At 40.5% G+C, this 16,010-nt stretch overlaps 1 protein-coding gene across 4 annotated transcripts in view; it reads right to left on the bottom strand.

The window, feature by feature from the left end:
* Nucleotides 1-3,476: 3,476 nt before the first annotated feature.
* Atp6v1h (ATPase H+ transporting V1 subunit H) overlaps nucleotides 3,477-16,010 on the bottom strand; it is a 66,237-nt gene continuing 53,703 nt past the window's right edge. For all 4 annotated transcript variants that reach the window (XM_075967076.1, XM_075967075.1, XM_075967077.1 and 1 more), the window contains one exon: nucleotides 3,477-3,821. In XM_075967076.1, the coding sequence (XP_075823191.1) occupies nucleotides 3,761-3,821 (61 nt within the window). In that variant the 3' untranslated portion in view covers nucleotides 3,477-3,760. The remainder of the gene's footprint in view (nucleotides 3,822-16,010) is intronic.

The raw sequence follows: 16,010 nt of genomic DNA, 5'->3' as shown, positions 1-16,010 counted from the left end.
GCCATTAGGGAAATGCAAATCAAACTACTTTTGAGGTTTCGTCGTACACCTGTCAAAATAGCTAAAATTAATAACACAAGAGACAGCTCATGGTGGTGAGAATGCAGAATAAGGGGAACACTCATCCATTGCTGGTGGGAGTGCAAACTTATATAGCCACTATGGGAATCAGTGTGGTGATTCCTCAGAAAGATGGTAATCAATCTACCTCAAGATCAGCTATACCAGTCTTGGGCATATACCCAAAGGATGCTTCCCCTTCCAACAAGGACACTTGCCCAATTATGTTCACTGCTCTTTTACTCGTAATAGCCAGAAATTGAAAACAACCTACGTGTCCCACAACAGAAGGATGGATAAAGAAAATGTGGTACCTGGGAGTCTGACCAAATTGGACTTGGTATTTTTTTTTGAGGGGGGGGGGTTGCAAGGGTGGACGGATAAACCTAAAAAGACTGGGAAAGGAATGTAATTGGGGTATCTTATGTAAAACTCACAAATAATCAGTAAAAATACCAAGTTGAGGGAAAAAAAGAAAACGTGGTACATTTATTTATACAATAAAGTATTATTCAGTTGTCACCCCCCAAAAAAAAAGCATCATAAAATTTGCAGGCAAAAAGGTGGAACTAGAAAAAAAATCCTGAGTGAAGTAATCCACACCTAGAGGTATGGTATATACTCACTTGTATGTGGATATTACTCACTAAGCAAATGATAACCAAGCTATAACCTGTAGACCCAGGGAGGTTAGGTACAGAGGAAGGGACTGGGGGGCAGAGATTAGAGACTTCCCTGGGAAGGGGAAGAAGAGTTTCAGAGTGGGTTGGGGTAAGGGAAACTGGAAAAATGGGAGGATCCTGTGAAAAGGGGAAGGAAATGCAGAGAGAAACAGTTGTAATTGAGAATTTGAGGGTTGATATGGAAACCTAGTGAAGTGAAAACTTCCTAAAATATATGAAGGCAATCCTTTTTTTTCCTGTATTTTTTTTTTAGCTGTTGAAAAAAAATTTCCGCCTCCTCCCCATTTCCCATTTCCCTCCCCCTCCTCCCACACATTGCCCCCCCCCACTCCATTCCCCCTCCCTCTCGAGAATGAAGAGCAGTCCAGATTCCCTGCCCTGCGGGAAGTCCAAGGTCCTCCCACTTCTATCCAGGTCCAGGAGGGTGAGCATCCAAACAGGCTAGGCTCCCACAAAGTCAGTTCATGTATTAGGATCGAAACCTAGTGCCATTGTCCTTGGCTTCTCATCAGCCTTCATTGTCCGCCATGTTCAGAAAGTTCCTAATGAAGTCTTTAAATAATGGGGGAGAGAGAGTCCCAACTGGCTATCTCTTGTTTCCAAAGAAAGCTTCCAGTACTAGTACTGGGTTATTCAATTGAGTTGTTGGCCAAAGGGGTGCCATGGAAATCCCCAAATAAAATAGGCTTCTCTCCAGAAACTGACAAGGCCCCACTGCTGAACAGAACAAGTCATTGAACATGGGGATGTCAAGCTGACGCTTACACAGAACCTTCACCCCTATGTTCTAACATCTTTGGTATGAGAAGATACTTAGTAAGCTCCCGAAAGAAACAACCCAGCCACAAACCCTTTGATCTGCAATGCTATCCTGCCTGCAAAATAAGCCAGGGTAACGGTGGTGGGAAGCTTGTGGGTGACCAGTCAACACCTGACTTGACACACAGTCCATGAGATGGAATCTATAACTGACACTGCTGGGGTGACCAAGAACCAGTGACTAGATAGCCCAGGGACCTAGGATAAAACCAAACACTACTAGTCTCAAAAAAGTAAATCATAAAGTAATAATAAAGTATTCCTAATAATATACTACTCTGCTATAGTAAGATCAATGCCTTATTCAGTCATCATCATGGAAGCTTCCTCCTGCAGATGGAAACAAACCCAGAGACCCACAGCTGGACATTACACACACACACACACACACACACACATGCACGCATGTGAACGCACACACAGAGACAGACATCTTGGAACAGTCAGTACTAAATGGGGTATCTCCATCAAATCTCTTCCCTGGAGCGCAAAGAACCCCGAGGAAGAGGAGGCAGAAAGAGTGTAAGAGCCAGAGGGGACGGAGGACACCAAAAGAACAGGCCCTGTGAGTCCACTAAGCACAGATCATATGAACCCATGAGACTGGAGGATCAGACACAGGGCCTGGGTCTGCAGCAGGTCCTCAAAGCTTTCAGTTTGGAGATTTAATGGGACTCCTGTATGCGAAGGAGTGGGTCTCGGAGTCTTGTGCTTTCTTCTTAGCCCTTTTCTATCTGATGGGTTTTATCTTATTACATTTTAGCTTGTTTTTTTTTTTAAAAAAAATCTTTCTTATAGTCTAAAAGAAATAAAATATATAAAATGTAACAAAAATTCATTCAGGGTTTTAAAATTTTTCTAATTATAGTCATTCATTGTGTATCAAAGATTGTATGTACAAAATCCCATAAAATCAACTGGAGGTAAAATGTCCTACACAGAGTGATGTTATAATGGCCTTGCTCACCTGTGATGCCCTTGATAACAAGAGTGAAGTACTGACTCACAGTAGTGTAAGACTGCAACACAATTATGTACATACATAACACTGACAGTGGCACAGCCAACCATGCTCTCTATTTACTATCATTGTCACCATATTAAGTGTGTACTCCTTCTACTTAGCATCACCTTTTACTGTCTTCATTGCAGCAAGAAGCCAAATCAAAAGACTGATTTTGACCCTGCAAGTTTATGTACATGTACTCTGTGATGGTTGCATAATGACTAAATTGCCTAAAGATATACTTCTCATTTATATCTTTATTTATATAAATGTAAAATATATACATTTATATATATTATATATATAAATATATATATATATATTTATATAAAAATAAAAAGGACATACATTTTATTAGGTGATGTAATGCCATATATGTAGAGGGAAAGTGTGTGTGTGTGATTTATAGGAGAAAGAGTGATGTGGGAGGTCCTTCTGTCTATGTGTTGCTTTTATTGGTTAATTGAATAAGGAAACTGCCTTGGCCTGTGGATAAGGCAGGTGGGGAAAACTGAACTGAATGCTGTAAGAAAAAAGGAGTCAGAGAGAAGGCATATAACCCCACCTGAGATGGACGCTGGAATTTTAGCCGGTAAGCCACAGCCTTGTGGCAATACACAGATTAATGGAGATGGGTTAAATTAAGATGTAAGAGTTAGCCAATAAGAAGCTAGAGCTAATGGGTCAAGCAGTGTTTTAAATAATATAGTTTCTGTGTGATTATTTCAGGGCTAAGCGGCCGGGAACTAACTAGCAGCCCTAGTCCAACAAAAGAGAGGCCAGTGATCATTTCAAAACATTTACTTCCATTATTACTTGGAAATAATTTTCCCAATTTTGATTTGAAATAGTGTAATAAGACTTTTATTCAAAGTCCATATAAGGAATAATTAAAACAAAAGAACATGTTTGGAGTGAGAATGCTTTAATTATATTTATTTCCATAGAACAATAAATACAGAAATTATAAGCAATGTAAGTAACAGTAATATTTCCCTAGAAATAGACAGCATCTACTTTTATACAACTTAACAAGCAAACACCTTTATTCTCCCAGGAATTACTCCTGGGAAAAGCATTACAACAAAAAAGAAATCACCATTAAGTTAAAAACTATTCATTTTTGAACCTAAGGACTGAGGTTCTCACTCCAGTGGTCTATCAGAGGTGCAGAAAAGTTTAAGAGGTCAGCTCAGCTCCGGGCAGCAGCAGTCTGAGGCTGCTCCGACTGGAGTTGTTTGCCAAGATATTCCCTAGAAAACAAGAACATGGTAGTATGAGAAATTAGGACTTCAATACAGAGAATCAGTAGGCTGAGGCAAAAAGATTGTGAGTTCAAAACCAGCTTGAGCTACGTAAGTCATTTTTAGGTTATATGTGAGAAAGAAATTCAACATGTACCTGCAATATGTATCTTTTGCATAAATCACACATCACATAGAAACCAGTGAGGCAGAGTGTGGGTCTGTTCTTTACTTCCCACACACACATACACACACACACAAACTGCCCAACTTTTTTTTAATAATCAACAAGGAAAATAAACTATTTTAAATGACCCCTAAATTTTTATTTAAAAAACAAACAAACAAACAACAACAACAAAAAAAACCAGCTTGAGTTTGGAATCAGGAGATGGGTTTGCACTCGATTTCCCACTACCACAATTACTGTGAGACCAGAGGGCACATACTTCTGCGAGGACTAAGGCAGACCTACGTGAGGCTCATGGCCCAGCAAGGGAGCCCAGGGTCTGTGTCAGAGACATCCTTCCCACCTCCTACCGCATCAATTGGTCACTCAATCACTTCTTTTTGTCAGCTCTAACTTCAAAGATTAAAGGATTAGCTGATGTGGGAGTGTCATATATCAATCTGTTGATTTCATTGGCTAAGCAATAAAGAAACTGCTAGGCCCATTGGATAGGCCCACCCTTAGGTGGGTGGAGTAAACAGAACAGAATGCCGGGAGGAAGAGGAAGTGAGGTCAGACTCGACAGCTCTCCTCTCCGGAGCAGACGCAGGAGAGACGCCATGCTACCTGCTCCAGGGAAGACGCACGCTATGAAGCTCAGACCCAGGATGGACTTAGGCTAGAATCTTCCCGGTAAGCGCACCTAGGGGCGCTACACAGATGATTAGAAATGGGCTAAATTAATATGTGAGAATTAGCCAGTAAGGGCTAGAGCTAAGGGCCAGAGCAGTGTTTAAATGAATACAGTTTGTGTGTAATTATTTCGGGGCATAAGCTAGCCGGAGCAGGCGGCTGGGGTTTTGGGGATGCAGTCCTGCCGCCGCTCATACTACTACAATTAGCAGAATTCCTAAAACGTTAAGTCAGAAACTAAAAAGTCAGCAATTCTGAAATGAGCCTAATTATACCAACTATAGTCGCTAGAAATCCTAACAGACAAAATTGTGAACCTCAAAAGCCAAGGGACAGAATTTCAAAATGTTTACACCAGGAAAAGAAAAAAGAAAAAAAAATCATGTTTAAAGTAATAAACTAAATATTGTGACTTTATCATAATCTAATACAAATATGACCTTAACACATTTATGTAGTCCATAGATACAAAGATGGCAGGTCATTCAGAAACAAAATTAACCCTTAGAATATAACTAAGGCAGTTCTAAGAGGAGAATTAACAGCTATACAATCTATACTACAAACTCAGAAAGTCCGCAAATAAATAATCTAATGCCACACCTAGAAAAACAAAAACCAAAACCTAAAAGTAGTACATAGGAAGAACTAATAAAGATCAGGGCAGGAATTAATAAAATGGAGAAAAGAATAATATACAGATCAAAGAGGTGGTTCTTTGGAGAGGGAAAAAAAAAACCAAGATTGACAAATCCCTGGCCAAACTGAACAAAGGAAAGAGAAAATGCAAGTTAAATGAGAGATAAAGGAGGACATTACTACAGATTTCAATGAGGTGGAAAGAAGTATTAGGGAGAACTTTAAAGATACAAAGAAAAATAAAATAACGCAATGGAATGGAATATACAGAAGAAATGTATATGACATACTAAACTTAAAAAGATAAAAACAACATAGATCCACAATGAGAAATGATACTGAAGCAGTAATTAAAAGTACAGGACTAGATAGACTCGCAGTATCTAAACATCTAAGAAAAATCTAACAGCAATACCCACAAAGCAGGAAGAGAAAAGAATACTACTGAGCTCATTCTATTAAATTAGTACTATCTATCATCATAAAGGTTCTAAAAAGAGTACAAATAGCGCTGAAAAATGGCTCCGTGGATAGGAGCAAACGCGTGTGCATACACACACATGCACACACACACACTCATACACCCTCTGCTCTCCTCAAAGCAGGCGCATGTTTCCTTGTCCACCACAGGATGCACAACCAAGCTTCCCTCTCCAAACCTAACTAGGGACAGTATGAAGTTTAGCTGCCAGAATACTGGGCCCCTGAGTACTTCTAATTCTCTAATTCAGGGCTGCCCAGTCCCACACATTTTTGTCTAAGAAGGAGTGTGAAAAAGATGTTAGGATCCAACTTGCTTAAGTTACAGTTATGGCCAGGTATGGTTGTGCACATGTTGGTCTCAGCATCCAGATGGCAGAAGGCAGGCAGATTTATATGAGGATAGCTTCACCTACACAGTCAATTCAAGGCCACAAAGGCTACAGCAAGACCCTGCCTCAAAATAAGTAAGTAAGAAATAATAAATAATAGTTCTTCTGGGTGTCTACTATATCAACAGCTGAGCTATTGTAAGGAGGCCGCTTGTTCGTTTTCTGGCTGCCAGACTCCAGAAATAACCACAGAAACGGTATTAATTAAATAACTGCTTGGACAATTACTTAAGCGTATTGCTAGCTAACTCTTACATCTAGAATCATTATTTATATTTTACTAAAAGGCTCGTGGCCTACAGGCAAGGTTTCAATGTATCTGTCTCTAGTTGCAGCTGCTCCATGGCTTCTCTTGATTTCCCTTTTTTCTCCCAGCATTCAGCTTACTTCCCCCGCCCCCAGCTCTGCTCTACCCTATCACAGGCCTATTATTAGTTAATAACTTCATTAACCAATGGTATTCACAGCATCACTGAGCCTATCATTTAATATCTTCTCTGAACTATACTGTAAGTATTTATGTTAGATACACACTGGAAAGTGTACATATGTCAGTGAGCCTGGGAATAAAATAGACTGAGCTAACAGTCTGCCTGCAAGCACACAAACCAGACAGACAGTAAGAGATTTCTGATGTTTTTCGGATAGTTAAAATCTGAATCTCCACTTGGACACCTACTTTAACATGCAACAGATTAGACTTCAGTCTCTCCTGGTAAATATCAGTGAGTATTCTAATTTTTACCCACACTGGTAAGCACGGATCTGCCAGGTCAGACCACCAAAATAACATTCACTCACAGTAATATGAAAAAATCTTGTGTTCCCCAGAAAATGGTCAAAAGGGTTAAAATAAATTATGATGGTTAAAATAAATTATGATTTTATAGTTATATATAATAAAGACTCCTAATGGGAATGTAATATAGTTATGTAAAGTTTAGGTTTCAAACAGAATATTTAAAATTTATAAAAGCATAACATATGAACAAATGGCTCTGCAGAGTACTGGCGATTGAGCCTATGATCCCAACATTAAGGAGCCTGCAGTATGAGCAGGCTAGGAATTTAAGGCCATACAGTGGTCTGTATTAGATAATGAACTCCAGGACAGACCAAGCTAAAGAGTAAGACCCAATCCCTAAATAGATAGATAGACAGACAGACAGACAGACAGACAGACAGACAGACAGATGAATAAAGAAATACAGCGGTGGTGGCGCACGCCTTTAATCCCAGCACTCGGGAGGCAGAGGCAGGTGGATCTCTGTGAGTTCTAGACCACCCTGGTCTACAAGAGCTAGTGCCAGGACAGGCTCCAAAGAAAGCTACAGAGAAACCTTGTCTCGAAAAACTTAAAAAAAAATAAAAAAAAAAGAACAAGAAATACATAAATAAGTGGTTTGGTGAAGGGAAAAAGAAAAAAGCAGTGAATTTTGATTTGAAATGCTTAATGTTTATTTTCTTAATATTATGTTACAACACTGAACCACAGTGCTCTGTGAGTAGACAGGCCTATATTTGTTTTATATATTTAACTTATTTTACATCCTGACTGCAGTTTCCCTCCCTCATATTTCCTTCCTTCACCTCCCACCTGTCCCCCCAATCCACTCAACCTCTTTTTCTGTTCAGAATGGGGCAGGCCTTCCATGGATATCAACAGAGCATGGTATAAGGTGAAGTATCCCAAAAACGCTGGAAGCAACATGCGGATATATGTTGACAACACCTATTTACACTTTTAAATTGTATTCTGGGTCAGGTGGGACAGTCAAATAACTTCTTCCCTGGTAAAACTCTTGATTAAATTTCTGTAAAGAATCTCTCATCCCTTTCCCATAGTGCTTTTTTGTTTTGTTTTGTTTTGTTTGTTCGTTTTTGTGATGTTCAAAAGCCCTTTGTTAGGGACAGGCATAACAAATTTCAGACACACACACACGTACACACATCAGAATCAGGTACAAAGACATAAGCACTACTCACAGGTGCAGGGACAGACAGATCAGACACAGACAACAGACTACAAACATACAAGACACAGGGAAGGAACCACAGAATTCAAACTTGGTTTCACTGTTGGTTAAAATAATCCAGGAAAAAGTTGTTGGTTTTTGACCTTATTGTATTATCAATGAACCAGAGTCACAAACAAGTAAAATATTCTACCATGAGCAAATCACTTCTGCATGCGGGGCAAACTGTACGAGAAGCACAAAAACACTACCTCAAAGATACTGTCAGTGACAAAAAGATGTTTCTCTAAAATGCATTACAATAAATAATGCAAATAATTTCAGGTACTTGGAAGAATTAAAAGTTAAAATCACTCCTTATAGGAATGATGATGAGGCTGAGTTACCAGGTGCTCGCCTGGCATGCTGGAGGCTTGAAAATCCATTCCTAGGGCTGCAAATAAATTAATTTACATAAAATTCACTATTTGTAAGATTTTATGGAATGGAGTGCTAAGATAGGTTTGGTATTTTGAAAAGATACTTTATCTATGTTAAGTAAAGCTGTATAATTAGTTTTTATGGACTCTATAGTTAAGTGACATAACAAGTAAAGTGAGTTAATGAGCCAGAAATCACTCTGATGTTTGAAAAGCCAAGACGCCCCAAAATAAACATCATTAATTTAATCTTCAAAGTTTGAGGACTAGGCTAACAGCTATTTTACCTGATTAATGTACTCACAATTCATATCCTGCTTTACTTCTAAAAGGATCTGGGAAAGTACTTAGCTGAAGGGAGTCCTACAGAGTTCAGATTTCCCAAGAAGTCGTTTGTTTATCAGAAAAGGCTAAGTTACTTTCCATTTTGGAGATGACAGAATTATTACCCTAAAGCTAAAGTCATTCCAGGAAATGGGGATGGAAAGGCATCTCTTTCCATCAACAAAGAGCCAGGTGCAGCAGGCAGTGATTAAAAGGAGGCACAAGGAAGAGAAGGCCAGGCAATCAACCCACTGGGGCTCACCCATTAGTCCCCAGCCTTGAGAAAGCAGCTCTGATTACTGAGCAAGACCTGCACACAGCCAACCTTCTGCACAAATGCCAGGGCGTGGGAAGAACAAATAGAGGGAGGGGACAAAATAACAACACAATAATAATAAAGAGGATGACAAAAATCACTCAGAAAATGCAGTCATAGTAGATGCAACAGAAATTTTTTAAAAAGCAAGAATTTGAACAAGGGAACGGAGATTCAGGAGGTAAGCAGTCACAGCTGATGACAACGTGAGAGATGTAAAAAAGGCCAGCTCCACAGCCACACCTCCTGCACATAAAGCACCTCATGGGGAAAACTCGGGCTAGGGTGGATACAAGCAACCATTCACATGCTATTCCAGGAATGCCCTACTATAGAAGTGTCAGCACATCCAAATTTGGGGCGCACAGATCTAGGTTCAAACCTACCACACATAAGTCAGAGGATGCAGGTAACTGTCCAACTGTCCTTATGCCCAGGCTTCCTGTCAGTGATTGTGAGAAGGAAGTGTGAGGATAAAGGATGTCCCAGGCAGGTGTGTCTTGCCCTTCCAATGCCTGGAATAGGACTGCCACTCCATCCTCACAGCGACAAGGACTGGTGAATGCTCTGTGTATCCATAAAGAGTTGTGGCTTACTACCCATTATTGCCAATCCCCAAATTGCAAGTTTGAACACAGAAAGTTACACTATTCAGTTATGAAGAAAACGATATTCAGCGTGAATTGGACAGTCCATCTAACCATCCCCAAGTTACGGATACCTTCTAATGCATATGTATTTTCTAAAACTTGCTCCAGACAGCAGATGTTTCATATGTTGCAATTGCTGGGAAAGAAACTGCTCATTTACTGGTAGAGAATCTCCTGTTGGTTGCCCATCCTATCTAAGAATCCCACTTAGACTTTCTTCTATGAATTACCTACCCTCGAACTCATCCATTTCTCTCATTCTAAAATCACTTCTGCAGCACTTAAACTTCGATCTTAAGAGAAACAATAACACAAGTGTCAAGTATGGACCAGAAGAGCCCTCCCAACCCCAACACTTAAACTTCTATCTTAAGACAGAAGATAACACAAGTGTCCACTATCTACCAGAAGAGCCCTCCCACCCCTACCTCCATTTAGCTCTTACAAAGAGATCCCACCATGACTTTCCTGAATTTGACACTAACCCCAACACACTGCAATCATGATTACCAAAGACCCTGCACTAAGTCACCAGCAGCACTCATGCTCCCATGGCCTGTGTACATTCCTAAGACCCCCGCCCCACTTCCATGTCTCCTCAGCTTTGTTTAATACTCTGCACTTAAAAGTACTTCTTCAAATAGACTTTTCTTTTGCTTCCCTAATATCACATTAATGGCTTTTCTCCAAATTTCCTGTCACTTCTCTTTAGAGTCTACCACTCTTCCAATGTAATACTGTCCTAATGGGTTTGACAACTTGGCACAAGCTAGATTTATCTGGGAAGAGGAACATCAATTGAGCAGTGCCTCCATCAGACTGACTATACACAAGCTGGTAGGGGAATTTTCTTATTAACGGACTGATATGGGAGGACCCAGTCAACTGTGGGTGGTGCCTCCCCTAGGCAGGTGGTCCTGAACTGTGGAAGAAAGCAACAAGTCACAGAGAATAAGTCACTAAGCAGCATTCTCCCATGGCCTCTGGTTTAGTACCTGCCTTAAGATTCCTGCCCTGACTTCTCAGTATGAATGACCTGAGAGTTATAAAATAAACCCTTTCCTCCCAAAGTTGCTTTGAGTCATGTTGTTTTACCACAACAATAAAAAACCTAACTAAAACAGAAACTGGTATCGGAGTGGGGTACCACTGTGACAAACCTGACCGTGTTGTTTGGGGGAGGGTTGTGGGAGAACACTAAAACTCTGAGCCAGGCACTGAGTGATCAGAGCTCAATGGACTGTTGTGGGAACTTGGGATGTAACGCTGAGCACAGTAAAGATGATGGAAGCCTAGGATGTGAAGTTTGAGAGTCTTGGAGCTGTTCAATAGTTTGGAATAAGAAGAACCTGTGATTCTGGTCGGCTGGAGCTGAAGATTTGCCTGAGATTAACAGGAGACCACAACCAATAAACTTGTTTTGCTGGGACAAACAATATGGTGAGTTAGAGCTAAAGATCAGCTGTAATTAAGAGGCCAGCACCAGGCAATGGTGTCACATGCCTTTAATCCCAGCACTTGGGAGGCAAAGGCAGGCGGATCTCTGTGAGTTCAAGGCCAGCCTAGTCTAGAACCAGTTACACAGAGAGACTCTGTAAAAATAAAGGGGGGGGGGAGGAAAAGGAGAAGAAACCACCAGCACCTATGAGGCAAAAATCTTCTGAGAAGTGTTTCCCCATGGTCGACACACAGAAACTTTGATTGAGAAGGGGCCAACACTTTGTATTAGCCAAACTTGGCTGTGTAAGTCTCCCAGGTGGGACTGGTTTCAAAGGCCTGAAGGGGTCTTGGAGAGCAGCTGAAGCTCTGACACTATGGGAAAGCCAGGACAGGTCATTATGAAGGTACAGACTCCATTGAAGGAGAAGCCGAGAACTAAAGAGGTCATGGAGAGAGGATGAGGCTTGGTACCATATGGCAGAGAGAGTCCAGGAAGAGACTACTGGCTAAAGTGCAGCCCAGTTGCAATGAAGACCCCAGGACTTTGGAGATACCAACACCGTGGAGTGGAGCTGGCCTGAGCCTATCAGATACACTATGTGTGCTTTGTATGGCAGAGCCAGAGAGCAGCAGCTGCTCACGTCCTTTGTCAACCAAGAAGACTGTGAGTCCAGAGTCTGACACTGAGTTTTTACACTTTTGGACTTGATTTCAGTCATGTGACTATATCCTGGTTCTTCCTAATTGGAGTAAGAAAGTATGTAACTATTCCTAATTTTACAGGCACCCAGTTAAGAAACTTTGGATATTTTAAGAAGACCAAATTTTAAGTGTTGCAGCGTTTTAGAAGACTTTTAGAGTTATTTATGTTTTGTATTGTGATATTAATGCTGAAATGTACTCTTGTGGATAAACAAGAAGGAAAGGTTTAAGTTGAATAGCGATGTGTTAGTGTGTTGAGTTAATAAGTGGTCAATTGTTAAGATGAGCTGTCAACTCCAAGCTATAGTATATAGAGAAAGGAACCTTAATTGCAAAAATGCCTCTTTCATTTTGGTCCATAGGGAAACCCATAGGACATTTTCTTGACTAATGACTGGTGTATGGGGCCCAGCTCACTGTGGGTGATGCGTCCACAGGCAGAAGGTCCCGGATTATGTAAGGTTAAGCACACCATACAGAGCGAGCAAGTAGTGTTCCTCCATAGCTCTGCTTCATTTCCTGCCCTGAGTTCCTTCTTTAATTTCCCTTCATGACAGGACAACTTCATTTTTTCATGCTCTGCTCCTCTTATATCTACACTGCACCAAATAAGGACCATGAGCTAGAAGAAGGCAGGAAAGCATGCAGACCTAAATCAAGCAGCCATTCCTTGTGGTTTCTCCACTCTTCATATGTTAGCTGCTGCTTAAGATTTTGCATAGACATACCTCCTCGGGAATTTTGTCCTGTAAAGTGCAGTGCTGTTTTATCCCCTAACACTGCAGTATAATTTGTATGCCTGCCAATTCGCCCCCAAGTCTCTAAGGCCTCTCTGGGCAGAAATGTGTAGCAACAGTCTAGAAAATACAGCGTCTTAAACTGTGGATAGGATCATATTGCAGAAGGTGGGTACAGGTCATGTTATGCAATGTGGAAGTCATGAAAAATTTGGTAACAGTAAGAGGATTCTGAATGTCCAAATATCAGAAATCAAAATCAAAGGCATGATGTGCCAGTGTTTCTGGCAGTGCTGCAACGGGCACTTTCCTGCAGCCTGGTCTGCATACAGAGCATCACACTGCACTGCATCAGGCTGTCACCAATGAAAACAAGGAACGCCGCAGCTCAAATTTCAGATGGCTGTACATTCTGAACTGTGGGGTTTCACTGTGCACAGAAAGTGTTCTGTTCTTATAGAAATATAATAGCTTAATTATGGAGCAAAAAGGCTTTTACTATTCTCTTATCATCATTCTTCAATATGCAATTATCAAATTAGTGAATCTTTGAATATACTCTAGGGGAAAAGACACTAATAAACAGAAGTGTTTACGAAGCCCTGATCTAGAGCAAGGCTTGATACAAAAGAACCAGGCCAACATGTCTCCGAAGTCAGGAAAGCTGGAGCTGCTATTTGGGTTGCTGACTTGAGTTTCATACTCAAGTAAATAATTAAAATGAATTGTGGCTTATAATTAAAACAGAACTTCCAACAGTTCCTGAAGTCATCCTAAACATATTCCTCTACCATTTTGTGTATATATTTATGAGATGTGGTGATCTCAGCATTGATGCTTATAAAATCAAAATACTTATCAATTATAAAAAATGTTGAACAATATCCATGTCCCACAGTACCAAATATTCAGCCAGGATTTAATCCTTTTTATGTAAAAATTTAAAAGCATCTCCATCCCCTCAGTATGTAAATGCTTCATCTTAACAAATGGTAAGATTGTATGCATACCAAAGTGATATGGGATTCCCCTCTGTATGCTGTGAATACCATGGTTAATAAAGAAGCTGCTTTGGGCCTTTTGCAGTGCAGAGCAGGGCAAGGCGGGAATTCCAAGCAGATAGAGGAGGAGGTAGGCGGAGTCAGCAGCTACCACGAGAGACAGACAACCAGAACCTTGCTGGTAAACCACGAGCTTCGTGGTAAAATATAAAATAATGCACATAGGTTAATTTAAGATATAGGAGTTAGCCAGAAATACACTTAGGCTATTAGCCAAACAGTATTGCAGTTTCTGTGTGGTTATTTCAAGTCTGGGAAGCTGGGAAATGTATAAGCAGTCTCCACCAACACCAAAGAATTGTTTTAAAATAAACTTCTTTATAGTTTATTATCAGTAAATATTTGATTGTAAAACTACTTCATAAGTTGCTTGAGCAAAACAGTGTCATCAGTGGGCAGTTTAAGAAGCTGTGGTCTATGGAAGTAAGCTGACATAACAAGTGTTCGATGCACCGTTAACAATTCACAATTCTTTGGTAGTGGTCATGGTTCTACTCTCATTGTGAACAATTAGAACTCTGAGAGTAGGGGCTGAAAACCTTTTGGACAGAGGATGTGCCTTCTTCAAACCTCTCCCCACACACAGCAGGCACAGACAATTTAAGTTTATAGTTTGTATCTTTAACATGATTACAAGAAGAGAGGCACATGGATGTTTCAGGAAACCGAAGCAGCAACTTATGACCAGTCCACTGAGCACCAGGCACCAACTTAGCGGAGGGTAATGGGAACTTGCACATTTCCAGAACTACGTGAAGCAGGTTTATTACTCACAGACAAGAAGAAACAGCAGAAGACTAGAATTTGCAACAAACATCTCCAAGGCTCAGGAAGGCTGCCTGGGAAGTCTCAAGAGCATGTGTCTTATCTGTCCCACAGCTGAAGGAGCCAGGATATAGCTTCCCTCTGACACTGACCAATGACCAGCCCGGGCTGGAAGCAAAGGCACTTCTCCAGGAATTTTGAGAGGCACGTGCAAATGGAGCCAACTCAATGTGGGCAGTTGAGCTAGAAAATAATGAAGACTCTGACTGGGGCCTGTTAGCTTGCTGCCCTGTAGAACTAAGTAGGTCTGCAGTAGAAATGCCAGTCTGCATCTACAGAATGGAAGAAAGCTAAAGGTCCAGAGGGAAGAGGAAGAGGAAGTTGTCGTTTTGCTTCCTGGTACCCAATTGAGTGCAATGACTTCACCTAACACCTAAGAGATTCTGTAAGTTACCTAATACCCTTATTGTTACATTTAAGCTATCTTGCTAAATGCTTTCCTAACATTACTATTGGTCATGAACATGAACCTTTCTAAACAATTTATTGTTTCTTTGTGTCTAAAAATTAAAGAAAGCAAAGACCTGTGTGTGGGTAGAACTGAATGACAGAGCACTCGCCTAGATACCTAAAGCACTGGATTTCGACTTCAAAACTACCAAACCAAACTAAAACTAAGCCATTCACTCCAATGAAGAGAACACACAAAAAAGGACACAGTAATCTAAATATCTTACAGTTTGCTTTCATTAAACTGTATTCTCATGGGGAAAATAATCTCTAACTTCTGTTGAAAAGGTTAATAAAGAAAACTTTTCTAATACCTTTATAATGCCTAACACATGATCAGCCTGTAAAGATCAACAGAATTTTCAGAGAAATCATAACTGTGGTAGGAAGAGGATATTAAATGACATTTTTCTCAATATAAGTATGGGAAATGAACAAAAAAATTACCTTATTTTTATTCCCCCCTTCCTTCTACCATGGATACTCCATTTACTAGGCAGTAGAAAGGGAAGTAAGATAAAATTCTCCTGGCTATGAATGTCAACTGCCTAGCCATTCCTGCTGCCTGCCCAGACGAGATTCTTACTGAGCCATCAGTCTCTGCTAGAATTCAGTTTCCTGTATACTGAATACAAACTGCTGACTCAAAAGATTAATAAAAGCTAAAATCCCAATGTGTATTTCCAACCTTTAAAGAAAAAATTCCCTCAGGTAAAAAAAAAAAATCAATGTATGCCAAAACAAATGAGGAAGCACCTATTGCTGTCAATCTTAAAGCAGCTTCTAAAAGGTCACTTCCTCGTTGCAAGGGGACAAATCTAACAGATACCACCATCAGCACATGACTAAAGTAAACATCTCCAGCAAGCAGGCAAAGTGAGGCAGGACTTCTCCCTGCAAACCCCTCCAATGGGGTTCATGTCAA

This window comes from Microtus pennsylvanicus, chromosome 3, assembly GCF_037038515.1.
Source record: "Microtus pennsylvanicus isolate mMicPen1 chromosome 3, mMicPen1.hap1, whole genome shotgun sequence".
Taxonomy (NCBI): domain Eukaryota; kingdom Metazoa; phylum Chordata; class Mammalia; order Rodentia; family Cricetidae; genus Microtus; species Microtus pennsylvanicus.
The sequence above is the reverse complement of the archived record's forward strand: the minus strand, read 5'-3'. Positions and strand labels throughout refer to the sequence as shown.